At 43.5% G+C, this 14,589-nt stretch overlaps 1 protein-coding gene across 1 annotated transcript; it reads right to left on the bottom strand.

The window, feature by feature from the left end:
• Positions 1 to 2,416: 2,416 nt before the first annotated feature.
• LOC105650463 (protein MAIN-LIKE 1) lies at positions 2,417 to 4,711 on the bottom strand. The gene is made up of 5 exons (XM_089715442.1): positions 4,589 to 4,711; positions 3,542 to 4,084; positions 3,263 to 3,436; positions 3,098 to 3,186; positions 2,417 to 2,432 (listed from the first exon to the last, which is right to left on the bottom strand). The coding sequence occupies exons 1-5, from the start codon at positions 4,709 to 4,711 to the stop codon at positions 2,417 to 2,419; spliced, it is 945 nt and encodes a 314-aa protein (XP_089571568.1).
• Positions 4,712 to 14,589: the final 9,878 nt, after the last annotated feature.

The raw sequence follows: 14,589 nt of genomic DNA, 5'->3' as shown, positions 1-14,589 counted from the left end.
ATAAAAAAAAAAAGAAAAAAAAAACCCGCTAAGTCGAAAACCCATAAAAAGGCGGCTTAGGCAAAAGTCGGGGCCCGTTAAGCTGAAAACCCAAAAAGGGCGGCTTAGACAAAAATACGTAAGCTCGCTAAGTTGAAAACCCGAAAAGGGCAGCTTAGGCAAAAATTAGAGCTTGAAAGAAATAAAATTGGAAAATGCTTGGAAAGCTAAATAATTTTCTCAATTCAAGCTAAAAAGTCGAATCTCATTCCAAATAGCAGTTCAAATCAAGCAGAAAAGAAAGTGTAAAGCATACATCCAAAGATAAATCCAAAGTCCCAAAACGAAAGGCAAAACAAGAAAAAGATCACAAAGGTTCATATGAGTCTAGGTATCCCGTCGCCTCCGCGGAGCGGCATCCTCTGAGTCTTCTACTGAACTCTGCCCAGCCTTGCCTGTCCGAGGGGCCAGCACAATCTCCTCACCTGTCCCAAACTCCTCTTCAACATCAGCCTGAACCCAACCTTCAAGAACACTCAGCAGTGCAGTCCTCCTTGGTCTTTCAATTGGCCAGACAGCGGCAATGAACCAGGCCCGGTACTCGGGAGAAGTCTGAACACTGGTGGGATCGGGTAAAGGTCTCACCATGCGGTGATCTCTAACCCAAGCTTTAAGGACAGCTCGGGTAACACCAGCAGTAATGGCAGCATCAGTCGAAATATCATCCATAATGGGGACAGTCTGATCTATCCCCATCTGCCTCAAAACGCGCGAAGCGCAGTACCAAGTGCAGTGGGTAAGGCCTAGGAGGTAAACCCGAGAATGGCGGAAGCTGACCTGAATAAAGCGGCTGATATTATACCAAGGGATGAACCACAGTATCTCATTTGGTCCTAATTCAACCAGCCACGAAGTCCATGTCTCAATAGAAGGGTGCGAGATCAAGATTTTTCGCATGCGATACTGGGAAGGATTGTAAGGAAGGGAGGTAGGAGCAGCCACCACTTGAAGATGATCCCTCAACCAAACCTGAGTAATAGATCTTTTCTATTACGAAGAAACAAATTAAAAAAGGAGAAGAAGAATGAGGTACGATAATAGAAAAAATACCTGGAGAATGACGGGGGAAACAGTCCAATCATCGAACCCTAAAGCGGCTCTGTCAAGGCTTCTAATGGTCTCTGCCAGCACGACACCGCCAATACAACCCATATCCTCCATTTGCCAAACCATGGGACAAAGCCGCAAGTCTCCAAAACCTGGGTCCCGGTTGAATAAGAAACCAGCCAATAAGCAGAAAACCAGGGCCCGCATCCTCAGCCTCATCCGGTCAGGGTCGTCCAAGCAAGTTTCTGAAAATTCATCAATCAGGGGCAGCAGAATCGCCTTCTGATCATCCACAATCATAGCCTTAGCCTGTGGCCGGCTAAACCGAAACAAGTTCTCAAATGACTTAACATACCCAACTTTCACCTCGTGCCTAACCAAGGGAGGATTGGGATCACACCCTATAATCGCACAAAATTCCTCAAAAAGAGGGCACATTTCCTCCATCATAGCCCCAAACCGAAAAACGTGAGCCTCAGGATCCCAAAATCTAATACAGGCTCGCAAAAGGTCCCAGTCAACTACTACGCCCCTAAGAGTGATAACGGGAGAAATTCCGTACCTCCCCAAATTGATCTTTTCAATTTTGGAGAGACTCCTGGTCCAGCTATGCATGCTATGATTGTAAAAGGGATTCATGTTTCTTATTTATTTATCTATCCTGCTTTTATTAATTAAAAAATAAATAAATAAATAATAAATATAATAATAAATAAAAAAAAAGAGGGGAGAGAGAAAACTGACCAGAATAGCTGTTTAGGCACAGAGTTCGAGAGTTAGAATGGGGAAAAAGGCTGAAAACAGCCTTTTTTATTTAGAAAGTCGCGCCCAAGGGCGGCTGCCCGCGCCCTCTAGGGCGGGTATGCCCACCTGGAGGGCGGGCACGCCCGCCTAACCCAGGCGGGCATGCCCGCCCACGCGGGGCGGGCCCGCCTACCCAGCCCAGGCGGGCATGCCCGCCCAGACAGGGCAAGGCACACCCAGCCATCCCAGGCGGGTGTCCAAAAAAAAAAAAAAAAAAAAAAAAAAAGAGAGGGGAGGTAAAGTTTTTTTTTTTTTTAAAAAAATTGGATTTTCTCTTCTGTTCAAATCTAATAAATGTGTATACTTTCAGTATTAATCAAATGCAGGTACAAATAAGTTAAGTACAGAAACACAGGCCAAGATTCGGTACAGGAAAATAAAGAGGAAAGAAAATAAAGGAAAGCAAGGAAGTCCAGCAGCTATCAGCGGCGAGACCTCCTCCTCCTCCGGTCGTCAAAGGCCTACAGTGTCCAAGCTGAAGTTAGTTCCTCCTGCATCCCAAGGATTAGCTCCATCATCTGACTGATCAGGCCGTCAGGCACCTGGAAGTCACACAAAAAAAATATATATATAAGTCAATATGCATACAAATCTCTTATAAATCCTTTTTATGAGAGATTTATCAGTCATTACCTCATTAATGCCATCAGGAGGAAGAGCCAGGCGATTCACGCGCTCCAGGGACACCTCTCGAAGAGATGAAGTACCCTCAGGAGTGTAATAGGAAATGCTGTATGGAAGGTGCAAATTGGCCAAGCCCGGATGGACTGGCCTGGTAGCCTCTGAAATAGCCTGGGGAATCCTGAAGGCACCAGCCGCATGGCTGGGGCCAGCTCGAGACGGACCCTCCACCGGAGTAGAAGAAGAAGGATGGGACGTAGGCCTCCTTCTTGGAGTCCTGGCCGAGGAGCCTGAAGCCCGAGAGGAACGGGTGCCGAGCGGCTGGAAAGGGGTCGACCTCGGGAGATTGTCAAGCCTAGAGCCGATGGGCCACATCAGAAACACCTGGCAGAATTCGTCATAATCTCCACCCCGGATCAATTCCATATGTGGGATACCTTCAGTATGGGCATCTGTAAGAACCATCTGTTTGCCCGCTCGCATGTCCTCAGGAGGAGGAAGAGGAACGGAGCGGCAGCCCCTAACCTGGAAGTGCACTCGCTCGCCCAGGTAATAACGTCTCAGAACGGGATGTGATAAGACAAACCGCCGTCGAGATAGAGCCTCTGATCGCCTGAAATGGGGATCAGCCTCAGTCCAACGTTGGAGTCGGGTATTCATCGCCCCTACCTCAGCCTGTGTAAGGGAAGCAAATGTGTCAATAAATCTTTTATTTTTTCGCACGACCAAGGGAAATTAAGAGGGCACTCGCCTGCTCTATGGTACAAGTATCGAAGAAGCTCCGCAAATCCCCTAAAGATTTCTGGCGTAGAACAGACTGATGATTAGCTCGGTACCATCTCCAAGCCAAAGGTACCAACCCTAGCCCAAGATCAGTATGAGTCAGCTCTGGGCGGAGGTAGGGAAAATACTCAAAAGCCCAAGTCTGCAAAAAACGAAGGAATGGATCAGTAATAAAAAAAAAAAAAAAAGGGGGGGGAAAAAGAAAGGGAAAAGACAGCACAGAATGAGGATATGCTCTTTACATTACCTCCCAGAAATAGTAGGTCCCGCTGAGCTTACAGTGGCCTCGACTCAGATCGCACATATCATCATACATGCGGCTCAGAATAGCACCGGCCCAGTCGTACTCAGTAAGATGGGCCAAGTCCTCCAAACTCTTCAGAATAGAGGGATTAAACTTCTCTTTTCTGTTAGACCAGAAAGATGACGCAAACAACAGTAACAGAGTGAATCTAGCTACCTGAGTAGCCGTTAGCTCTCCCTGTCTATGTCTGGCATAAATGTCAGGGGCCTGGAGAGATAACCAGTGCCTCGAAACACTCAGATCGGGAGTAGAATAGCTAGGCCTAACAATCCGGGGAAGGTCAATCCCTATCAGCTCCGTCATTCGGTCGGGGGTGACCGCAGTCCTCCAATCGTCATATAGCTCGATCGGCCGAGTACCAAAAGGAATCCCAGAAATCAATGAAAAGTCGGTCGGGGTCATCGTCATCTCACCCCAAGAGAAGTGGAAAGTGTTGGTGGTGTTCCACCATCTCTCAGCCAACGCACCCAGTAGGCTCTTATAATTCTGCCTACCCAGCTCGAGGTTTCTTAAGAAGTCCAGGTGAGAAGGGCCAATGATGGCTCCGACCGGGTTATTATGATCAAGTATGTCAAACGGGATCTCAGCAATGGAGGACTCGCCTACGTCCAGCCTAATGTATGCACCCTAAAAGGTAAAATAGTTTAAGGTTATCCTTTGGTTCCTAACTAAAAGATATCTTAATCCCCTCCTAGTATGCATACTAATAAAAATAGTAAGCACAAACAGAAATCACAATTTGGCCTAAGGCCCGAAAAATCACAATTTGGCCTAAGGCCCAGAAGTCACAATTTGGCCTAAGGCCCGAAAAATCACAATTTGGCCTAAGGCCCGAAAAATCACAATTTGGCCTAAGGCCCAGAAATCATAATTTGGCCTAAGGCCCAGGAATCACAGTTTGGCCTAAGGCCCAAAAAAAAAATTATTTTTCGGCCTAAGGCCCAAGATCACAATTTGGCCTAAAATAATATGCCAACAAAGCAAGCGTACTTGGGCAAAGACACCGGTCATAGAAGCGTGAGTATCAGCATCCGCCATGAGATCGACATCACTAAAAGACATCTCTAGAGACTCCAGCAGATCCTCGTCGCTACCATAATCGGAGAAAGCCATGATGAGAGATTTGGGAGAATTTGAGAGAGAGCCTTAGAGTAAGAGGATGAAAATGAGTGAAAAATGAAAGTTTAAGCTATTTATAGAAGAAAAAAAGGAGCCAAAAGGCGAGTCTTCTGGACGCGTCTATTTTTTGCCTACAAAATTTGTGTTTCATACAACCACCGACTCCCATAAATCATTTTACGGTCGCCGGTGGGGGGCAGCTGTGAATACTCAAATTTTGAGGCTCAAAGAGCCACTTTTTCCGGACTGCAAACAGTCCGGTCAGACCGGAGGTCATTCAAAAAAGTTCGCCGGAAGTGTGCCAATATGGTACTTGAAATGTCCGAAAAATTACGAGGATCATGGAACTGGTCTCGGAATATTTTTTGGAGGTCCGGAACTCCCGGAAAAGCCTCCGGAACGAAATTAAGAAAAAGAAAGAAGGCACACATGCCCGCCCGAGGGGTGGGCATGCCCGCCCAGCATGGGCGGGCACGACCGCCCAACATGGGCGGGCATACCCGCCCAAGCCAGGCGGGCGCGCCCGCCCAGAATGGGCGGACACGCCCGCCCAGAATGGGCGGACACGCCCGCCTAGCTAGGGCGGGCACGCCCGCCCAGCTTGGGCGGACACGCCCGCCCAGCCCAGGCGGGCACGCCCGCCCTTGAAGGCGGGCAGGGGCGCCTGGGGTCACTTTTTTCCTATAAAAGACGGCTCTGGGGCTCCGTTTTGAGACACTCAGTCTGTGTTGACGGACGCTCCTTCTCCCTACGCTCTTTGCAATTCTTTACTGCTTTCTTGCATTTTTTCTTTTTAATTTTAGTTTTACTTTATTTTTGTGATACTTGGTCACTTAAAATTAAACTAAAATTAATTCCCTTAACGAGGAGCTTAACCTGGAGTTAAGAAGCGGTCGACGATTAAATCAGGTACGTAAGTCAAACTTTACCTATTTAATCTTAGCACTTCATGCATGCTTCTTTTCTACTCCTAAAAATTCTACAACTGCATAAATGCATTCATACCATCATATAGGCATGTAAATTGCCTCAATTAAAATATGATTAAGCCAAATGCCCGGTTAATTAATAATCGTGGTATTAAAGTTTAAGTCCGACAATATTGGCTTAAAATATCTAGTCATTCAATGGCTATGGTATGATTGCCTTTATTTCGAACAATTTTCAGCTTAAGTCCAATTAATCAATAATTGTGGCTAAAAGCCTTAATCAATCATGTTTTGGCAACAAATTGCCTACAGTTAAATCAAAGTTTTGGCAAAATGCCTTAAAACTCAATCAATCTTTGGGTTTTAAAACCGAAAAAATCAATCATTTTGGCGACAATCGCCCAACCAACTTCATTTTGGCAATCGATTGCCTAAATCACTCTTTTCGGCTAAAAGCCTTGAAATCAATCATTTTTGCCACAATCGCCTAAAAATTAATCATTTCTGGCAACAATTGCCTAAATCAATCTTTTTGGCTTAAAGTCATTAAAATCAACACTTTTTAGCATCAAATGCCTAAAAATCAAACTCTTTGGCAAAATGCCTAAACAAAAAATGCACGAAGCATACACACACTCATGCATTAAGCATACCCATTCAAAGCCCTTCAAAGAAGGCCTATCGAACTACGTTGAATTTGATCTTCCATTCAAACGGAAGTACGTAGGCACGTTCGGGATTTCACCCCGGGTGGCAAGTCGAAATCACTCAAACATTGCATTAATCCATCATTCACCTTGCAAAGCATTCATTCATCGGTTAGTTCATTAGCATGACATAGTCTCGGGATCCATCTCGGGTTCGTAGATTGTGCCTTAATCATTGGGATAATTAATCTAGTAACTAGGTTAATTAAAAATGGAGTCACTTATGGTTTTTTCCTAGTTTACCCTAAAATAATTAAACAAGGTGGCGACTCACACACATCACGTGCATTTCTTCCCTAGTCACATGCATTCATATGCTATGATATTCGGGGTAGGGGTTCACAATTGTAGGAATACAATTTGAGTGAGGAATGAAGGGGCTTGCTCATTGAAAAAATAAATACAATGATTGGGAGTTCGTAGCTCTCCGAAACAACCAAAAAAAAAATCTAGTCAAAAAGGAAGAGCCTAAGGTTGCCTCTGACTAGGACCCGCTGTCGCCCGCCTAACAGAAAGTGGTGGAGGTGGTGGAACATCGTCAGACGAATCATCATCATCATCCTCCTCCTCTTCATTTGAGGAGTCTAAGGGAATCCCCTTAACCTCCAGCCTGGTACGGAGCCTGTCGTTCTCCATCTGGAGACGAGAAATGGCAGCGCCCTGGTGGGTCTGGTGTCTCCGTAGCCTGCCGATCTCTAACTCCTATGGAATAAAAAAAGGGGAGAAGGGTAAGAGAAGTACACAAAGCAAAAAGCAAAAAGTAAGAGAACTGTACCATCTCGTGGTGCTCCGGGTATAATCTGGCAATGTAGGCTCGGGCAAAGCAGAACCTCTGGTATAACTCCTGATACCTCTGAGCAGGCACCTACAAGTGAAAAACGACACTCAGTGAAGAATCCTCCAGGTAAGTATTTCTAACTTAGTAAATTCATTTTTATACTTACATGTGTCGCATGCTCAGGATCCAGCTGTAGCTATGGTGGAACTTGCCTGAGATCAGCTGGAATAGCAAGGGTCGGTCCGAGCCCCAGAATAGGATCCAAGGCAACCTCCATACCTGGAGGGAAGGGGATATCACCCAGCACAATAACTATAGGCCCGGCAGGAACGTCAGCCTCTGCCTGCGTCCTATAGAAGGCAGGAGTCCGATGCCTCTTCTTATCCTGCAACAAGTCAGAGAGACCTAGTTAATCACTCAGTCAAAATGTTGGGAGCATCAATGATGAGGACAAAAGATATACCTGAGAATACTCTTGGACATCTGGAAGTCTAGTCCTTAGTCGGGTGGAGAGATAAGAGTTATAATCGCCAAGCTCCAAATAATCATCGGCTGGGAAGCCACCATACTCCAACAATATGTCTTCTGGCGTCATCCCGTCCAATGTACACATGTGGCGAGGGGGAGCTACAGGCACTCGCCTCTGAGCTGTAATGGTACGGATCTCTAGGACCCTCTCTCCCAGATAGTTTCGGTCCAGCCAGTAACCCCGAAGCAAGACTCTGGACCAGGTAAGGGCCTCCGCTCGGACACGAGGAGCATAGGCTGTCCAAGCATCTCCCTCCCATGGAGTCAGGAAAAGCTGCAAAATAGAGAAGTCAGCTAAATGAACAGTAAAGATAAGAGGGAACATGATACTCAGAAGATTCTTTATACTCGCATCAGCCAAGGCCCTATCATTAAGATAGCACCTCCAATAGTACGGATCCTCTAAACTGAAATAAGTATGATGGCGGTGCACCAAATATGGAGGAATCCATCGAGCCTCAGTACGAGCATCACTCTCTGGACCCCCAGGGTAGATTCGGTACTCGTACGCCCAGACCTGTGACAAATTCCAAAGAGTTGAGCGTAAATTTGGGTGATTGATGAAAAAAAAAAGGATATAAAAAAAAATTTCAGAAGGATAGGTATCTTACCTCGAGGGGCGGAGGAACTGCCAGTTAGACTCACCACTACCCCTGGTCCATACATCCAGACCATGGTAGAGGTGAACCAACGCAAGTGAAGCCCAGTCGTAAGTGCCGATGAGGCTCAGATCCTGCAAGCAAGCCAAAACGGTAGGATCTCCCTTATTCTAGGAGGTACAGAGGAGCTGCGAAGATATGATGTAGAAAATGAAGGACCTCGCTGCCTGGTCCCTCTCCTCTCTGTTGTACGCGGGGGCCGCAGGCCGGACATCCTCAGGTAACTCCCTCCAGGCTACCAACCTCGCTCGGATCCGCTCAGCCTAGAACTTATACACTACCTTGTAGGAGACATAGCCCTGCGAGGTGTATCGGGTGCGAGTAGTAACACCAAGCAGGGTAGCCACAAGCTCGGCTCCCAAAGCGGCCGTCTGATACCGGGTGTCTAAAGGAACAGCGTCACCATCAAACCCGATCTCGGTAATCGCAGTATAGTCGACAAGTGTCAGCGTCAGCTCTCCAAAGCCAAAAATGAAGGAGCGTGTGCAGTCATTCCACCACTCCATCAATGCGTAACGCATAGCAGGTGGAGACCCAATGCGTAATCGCCAAATCCAGTGGCAATCACTCTCGACCGCATAGGAGGGTCTAATAAATCCCAAAAAGCAGAGGCATCAGTAGAAGACCCACCAGCCTGGGCCTTACGCAGATCAACCTGTGTAAGAAATTTATTCAAACAAAGAGTTAAGCTAACATTTGTTTATTTTTGTTTTCATTGCAGGAAAATAAAGCTGTCTGGTCAGCTGCGTCACGCAACCATAGCTGCATCACGCAACTCTGGAGACACGTCATGCAGCTAGCTAAGGAGCTACGTCACGGAACTATTCTTCCAAAGAACAACTGCATGATGCATCTGTCGAAAGGTAAGAGTGAAAACCTAACATTAATCTACCCATTCCTGTGTTTTTCTATGAGCTTACAGGGTCTAAATAGGCCAGATTCAACATGGCATCACATTCCTATACTACAAATAAGGTATAAAGATGCACAAAATGATCGAAATCAAGGTTCAGACCCGCATGGGCCACGCAGCTACAAACAGATGCGTCACGCAACCGTTGAACAACGAACAGCTCCGTCATGTAGCTGTTCGACAAAGAACAGACGCAGCTCTATCCTGTGTGACGCGACTGTCGCATCAACCAGAAAGCAAAAACGCATCAAATCAAAAGGAAGAAACACTTACCTCACTTTGAAAACTGCGCATCGCATCGATATCGCATCGGACCGAAAAATCGAAACCTGATGCCGGAAGAAACTGAAGCGGCCGCGTACCGAGGGTAAGAGCGTTAGACTCACAGGAATCCGATCACCCTCGAAGATTGGAATGTCTAGGATCACACCGAAAATCTCCATCTCAGGAGTGTAGGCGGAAGCAGGAATCTCGGGAATTTGTGCCATAGAAGCTGGGATTCAGAGAATAGCTTAAGTTGGAATTTTAGAGTAAAAGTGAAAAATAAAGAGTGAAAAGCTTATTTATAAGGAAAAAGGGTTAATGGCCCAAGCCCATCAAGAACTCATCAAAGCCCAAGTCAGCTTCTTTCGACAATTTGGAGTCAGTGTGCGGCTCGTATACTGCAAATAATTTCGTCTACGCGCCGCACAGGGGGTAAACTCATCACATTCACCAAATTACCTTCAGGTAAGTTTTCTTTCAACACGCATCAGGAAAAGTATATCTGAAAATTTGGGGACTAGAAAAATTTAGCAAAAGATTTGCTAAAATTCCAAAAAAAAAAAATTTTTGTTTAAAAGATAATATTTTTGAGCTCGGGATGGAATTCTAGAAGGGGGGGCAAAAATATACTCTTTCGCCCTGATGCAAAATTTCAAATTTTGAAGTTCGTGGTTATTAATGCATGGGGGCATGTGATGCTCCAACATTTAATAAAGGCAAGGTCTGTTTGTATACAGAAATTGCTCTTTCCTCTTGAAAAATTTTTTAGGCCAACCGGTGATGGTTTCTCGAAGCCGTTAGGTCCCACCAAGTAGTGATGGTGTATTGCAAAGCTGTTTGGATCCTTTTCTTGATTAGTGATGGTGCATGGTGAAGCTGATCAAGACAATCTCCATACCAAACCCTCTAAAGCCGATTAAACTGAGCTTTGCTGTTTAGATATTTTTCTCGATTCATGATGATGCATTACGAAGCGGATCGAGTTAATCCTTTTCCTGATTAATGATGGTGGATTACGAAGTTGATCAGGGCAATCAAAACAAAATCCTTCGAGCTAATTATACCGAGCTTCGGAGGTGACTTCAAAGCCAATCAAACCGAGCTTTAAAGATGATCACAGATCCGACTGGAGCCAACAAAGCCGATTAGACTGAGCTTTGTTCGTGACCAGATGATCAAGATGATCTCAACAGAACCTTGGACGTGACCAGATGACCGCTGAAGCTCAGAACGTTGATGTAGTCCGACTGGAGCCTTCAAGGTGACACAACAAAATCCTTCGAGCCAATTAGACCGAGCTTCAGAGGTGACTTCAAAGCCAATCAGATCGAGCTTTGAAGATCATCATACATCCAACTGGAGCTAACAAAGCCGATTAGACTGAGCTTTGTTCGTGACCAGATGATCAAGATGATCTCAAAAGAACCTTGGACGTGACCAGATGACCGCTGATGCTTAAAACGCTGATGTAGTCCGACTGGAGCCTTCAAGGCAACACAACAAAATCCTTCAAGCCAATCAAATCGAGCTTCGGAGGTGACTTCAAAGCCAATCAGACCGAGCTTTGGAGATGATCAACACCTTCATTCAACCCAAGATTGAAGGCGCGTCAGTAGATACAAAATGATAAAGTGGGGGCGCAAACGAGGATACAAAATGAAAGGTTAATGCTATCTAGAAGTCTTTTAATCCAAGGATTTAAATAAATTGATTTTGAGTGTCTGGTTGCGTCAGAGCTACGTCACACAACTACCAGGTGCGTGACGGCACTGTCAGCTGCTTCACGCAGCTCTGATTTGTATGCCACACGTGGCTGTGGTCCAGAAAGACAGCTGCATCATGCAGCTATCGGGTTCGTCACGCAGCCGAGAGTTGCGTGACGCAGCTATGCTCTATTGCCCTACTTTTATAAATTCATCTTTTTCTCAGTTGCGAAAAAAAAAAAAGAGATTTGGAAGGGTGTCTAAAAAAACACACTTTTGGCTAGGTTTTTCTCCAGAGACTCCTTTGAGTTCCTTTGAAGAAAAACAGCCATTAGACATCAATTAGGGTGAAAACAAAAATCAAAAAAAGAGAAAATCGAGAGAGAAAAGAGTGAGCATTTAAATCCTTATTGACGAAGCTTCTGGATTGCCTTAACCATCGTTCGTTAAGGCATTTAAGCCGTTTACAATCCTCAATCTGAGGATTAGGTAATTCCTTTACACTTTTTGATACTTTTATTCATTGATTATTTATTTTATTATTGTTTTAGTAGTTTAATCTTAATTAAACTATATTCTATTCGTTTTTAGTCATTCGAGGTTCTCTTAAAATATGTTTGAATAAAAAACGCTCTAAACAAATAATTTAAAATAGAGCTCGGACCAGAGTAGTTGCGTCACGCAGCCCGTAGATCCATAACGGATCTGGCAGATGCATGATGGAACTGTTCATGTCCAAAATTTTGTTTCTTTACCCAGAACAATTGCGTCACACAACTACTGGATCCGTAACGGATCTGGCAGATGCGTGACGGAACTGTTCATGTCCAAAAATGTTGTTTTTCATGCCTAGTACTCTGTTTTCCGAATTATGAATAGTTGCGTCACGCAGCTATCGAATCCGTCACCCAACTGTTCTTCCAAAGAACAGCAGCGTGACGCGACTGTTCTAGGGTTCCAGAAATAATTTTTATTCTTTCAAAAAATAATAAATTTTGTACAAAATAAAGCTTAATTTTTCCTATAAATCCGAAGATGACCAGTTATGAACAAATTGCAATTTAATTAAGTTTAGAATATTAAAATGTAATTATGCATGATTTTGGGTTTCTGGTTTTTGGGTTTAAATTTTGAATCGGGTAGAATGTATTTTTAGGTTTGGTTTGTAACCCACCTTGAACCATAAGGCAAGAGCGGGTCTTTTATTTATTTGATTTAACTGCTTTGGTTTGGATGATTTGGATGCTTATGGATGCAATGATTGGATTTGATTGGGACGGTTAATTAATTTTCCATATAAGAACTCGGTTCGATTCATTCGGGTTGGGTTTAAATAAATAAATAATTTGGTTTTTCTAACTAAAATAAATTAGAAATCGTAAGGTTAAAAGAGGCCGATTTTTCCCGGCGTCGGCTTCCAACGGGCCGACGTACCCAATTCCCTTACCCAGAACCGCATTGGTGCGCCTGACTAGTTTTCTAGATAATTTGGCCTTTAATAAAGTCGGGTTTAAAATGGAGTCATCTTGTTATAAAATTGGAAACGGTCCCATTGTCGAAATAATGGGTGGCGACTCAAAATATTTTATAAGACCGATTTATCGGCATTGTATCCAATAAAATGTTTTGTTACCACTATTCAAAGTAAGATCATTTTCCATCAAAAATAAAAAGAGATGTTTTTTTCGCGTCGCTCGGGGGCGAGACAAAAACACACCTGAACTTATTTTTCTCATTTTTGTAGTTGGAAGTGGCTAAAGTTGCCTTTTGCCACTTCTCCAAGAGTTTTTTCTTTTGCAACCTCCTTTTCTGAGTTCGAGTCAAAGGTTGAGGGAACTTCGGATGTTGCACCACCATCCACTTCTTACTTGGTTCAATAGGTGGAAGAATAACAAATCTTGATTGGTTCCTTTGGAAATTTTGTTCAGATCTAATCACTTTTGTCTTCGTAGGAAAGTGGTCAACAGATGGACCAACTTCCCTTGGAAACTTTCGCTGCCAATGCTGCTGCGGCTTCTTATGTGTCTTTGAGATCTTCTGATGAACCTGCAGCTTCTTCAACTAATCAATGATATTCCTCAAATCTACTTCCACAGCATTGATGGATGCCACAGGTGGAAAAGGATCTTCATCAATCAGCATCTACTCTTTGTTAAGGAACCTTAAGACTCCTCTATTCATGTTGTCCTGTAGAGCATTCCTGAAACTCCAGCAGCTATTAGTATTATGGTTCCAGGATTCATGGTACTTACAATATTATTTTCCATTCATCTCCTCTTTTGTTGGTAGCCTATGACCAGGTGGGAGAGATACAAACTTTTTCTTCAACAAGAAATCGAAGATCTCCTCAGTTTTAGACACATCAAAGGTAAATTTAGTCTCTGAACTGGAGTTCTTCTTCAAGATGTTTTCTTTATTGGACCTCCTAAGTTTGGACACATATAGGAACTTGAGTTCACCAAGTCAACCACAGTTGTTTCCTGATGAAGCTCCTGATAATAAGTTCCTGTTGAACTTCTCTTCCTCTATGATTCTTCTTTCAACAGCTATTTGTATTCTGCTACCGTAGCTGCTAGTTGATAGAAATCTCTAAACTCGATCCCTTGGAATTTCTTCCTCAGCTTGAAGTCCAAGCCTCTCTAAGCCATCGTGACAAACTCATGTTCAAATAAGAACACCTTACACCTATTCCTCAGCTTCTTAAACCTTGCAATAAATGAGTCAACCATCTCTCAATTAGAGAGGTAGAGGCAAGGTACTAAAGGTGATAAGAGTGGCTCATTTGATGTATTTCTAGTGTGCAGCAATCATGATTTACTAGAGTATAGTAGTTGCAGTATTATTAGAAATTTAACTATTATTAAAGCTTCTCATTACTCATGTCAATGTCCCTTTGATTTTATTTTAACTTGCTCATTGTAAATGTTGCAGCTTTAGAATAAATGTTGCAGCTTTAGAAGGGGAAATGAAAAAGGATATTGCTTTGCTTTTCTTTGCTTTTTTTTGAAAATTTATTTTCTGTGTTTAATCCATGATGATGATGCGTGTGCAAAATTTTGCAAATGCAAATACATGTAAATATAGCCTTTAATTATTATTATTTTCTATACACGTCTTTTAATTTTTTAGAGCCACCTTGCATTATATAAGCTTTTCATGAAATAGACTTGTTAAATGAGTTGTTCATTTTTCTAGTCTAAGAAAATACAGCTATAAAATAGACTTGTTAAATGAATTGTTTGTTTAATTCGTAGTCCATTTAGATGAACAGATGCCATTCCAACTCCAATAGACACGTCATTAAATAAAATTTAATTTCATTCAACCACAACTGAATTTTATATACTAATGAATAAATGCATCTCAAATATAAAATGATACAGCAATATTG

The sequence above is a fragment of the Jatropha curcas genome, chromosome 10 (genome assembly GCF_041381405.1).
Source record: "Jatropha curcas cultivar XTBG-Jc1 chromosome 10, XTBG_Jcur_1.0, whole genome shotgun sequence".
Lineage (NCBI taxonomy): Eukaryota > Viridiplantae > Streptophyta > Magnoliopsida > Malpighiales > Euphorbiaceae > Jatropha > Jatropha curcas.
Note: the sequence above shows the minus strand (reverse complement) of the source record. Positions and strands in the feature narration are given on the sequence as shown.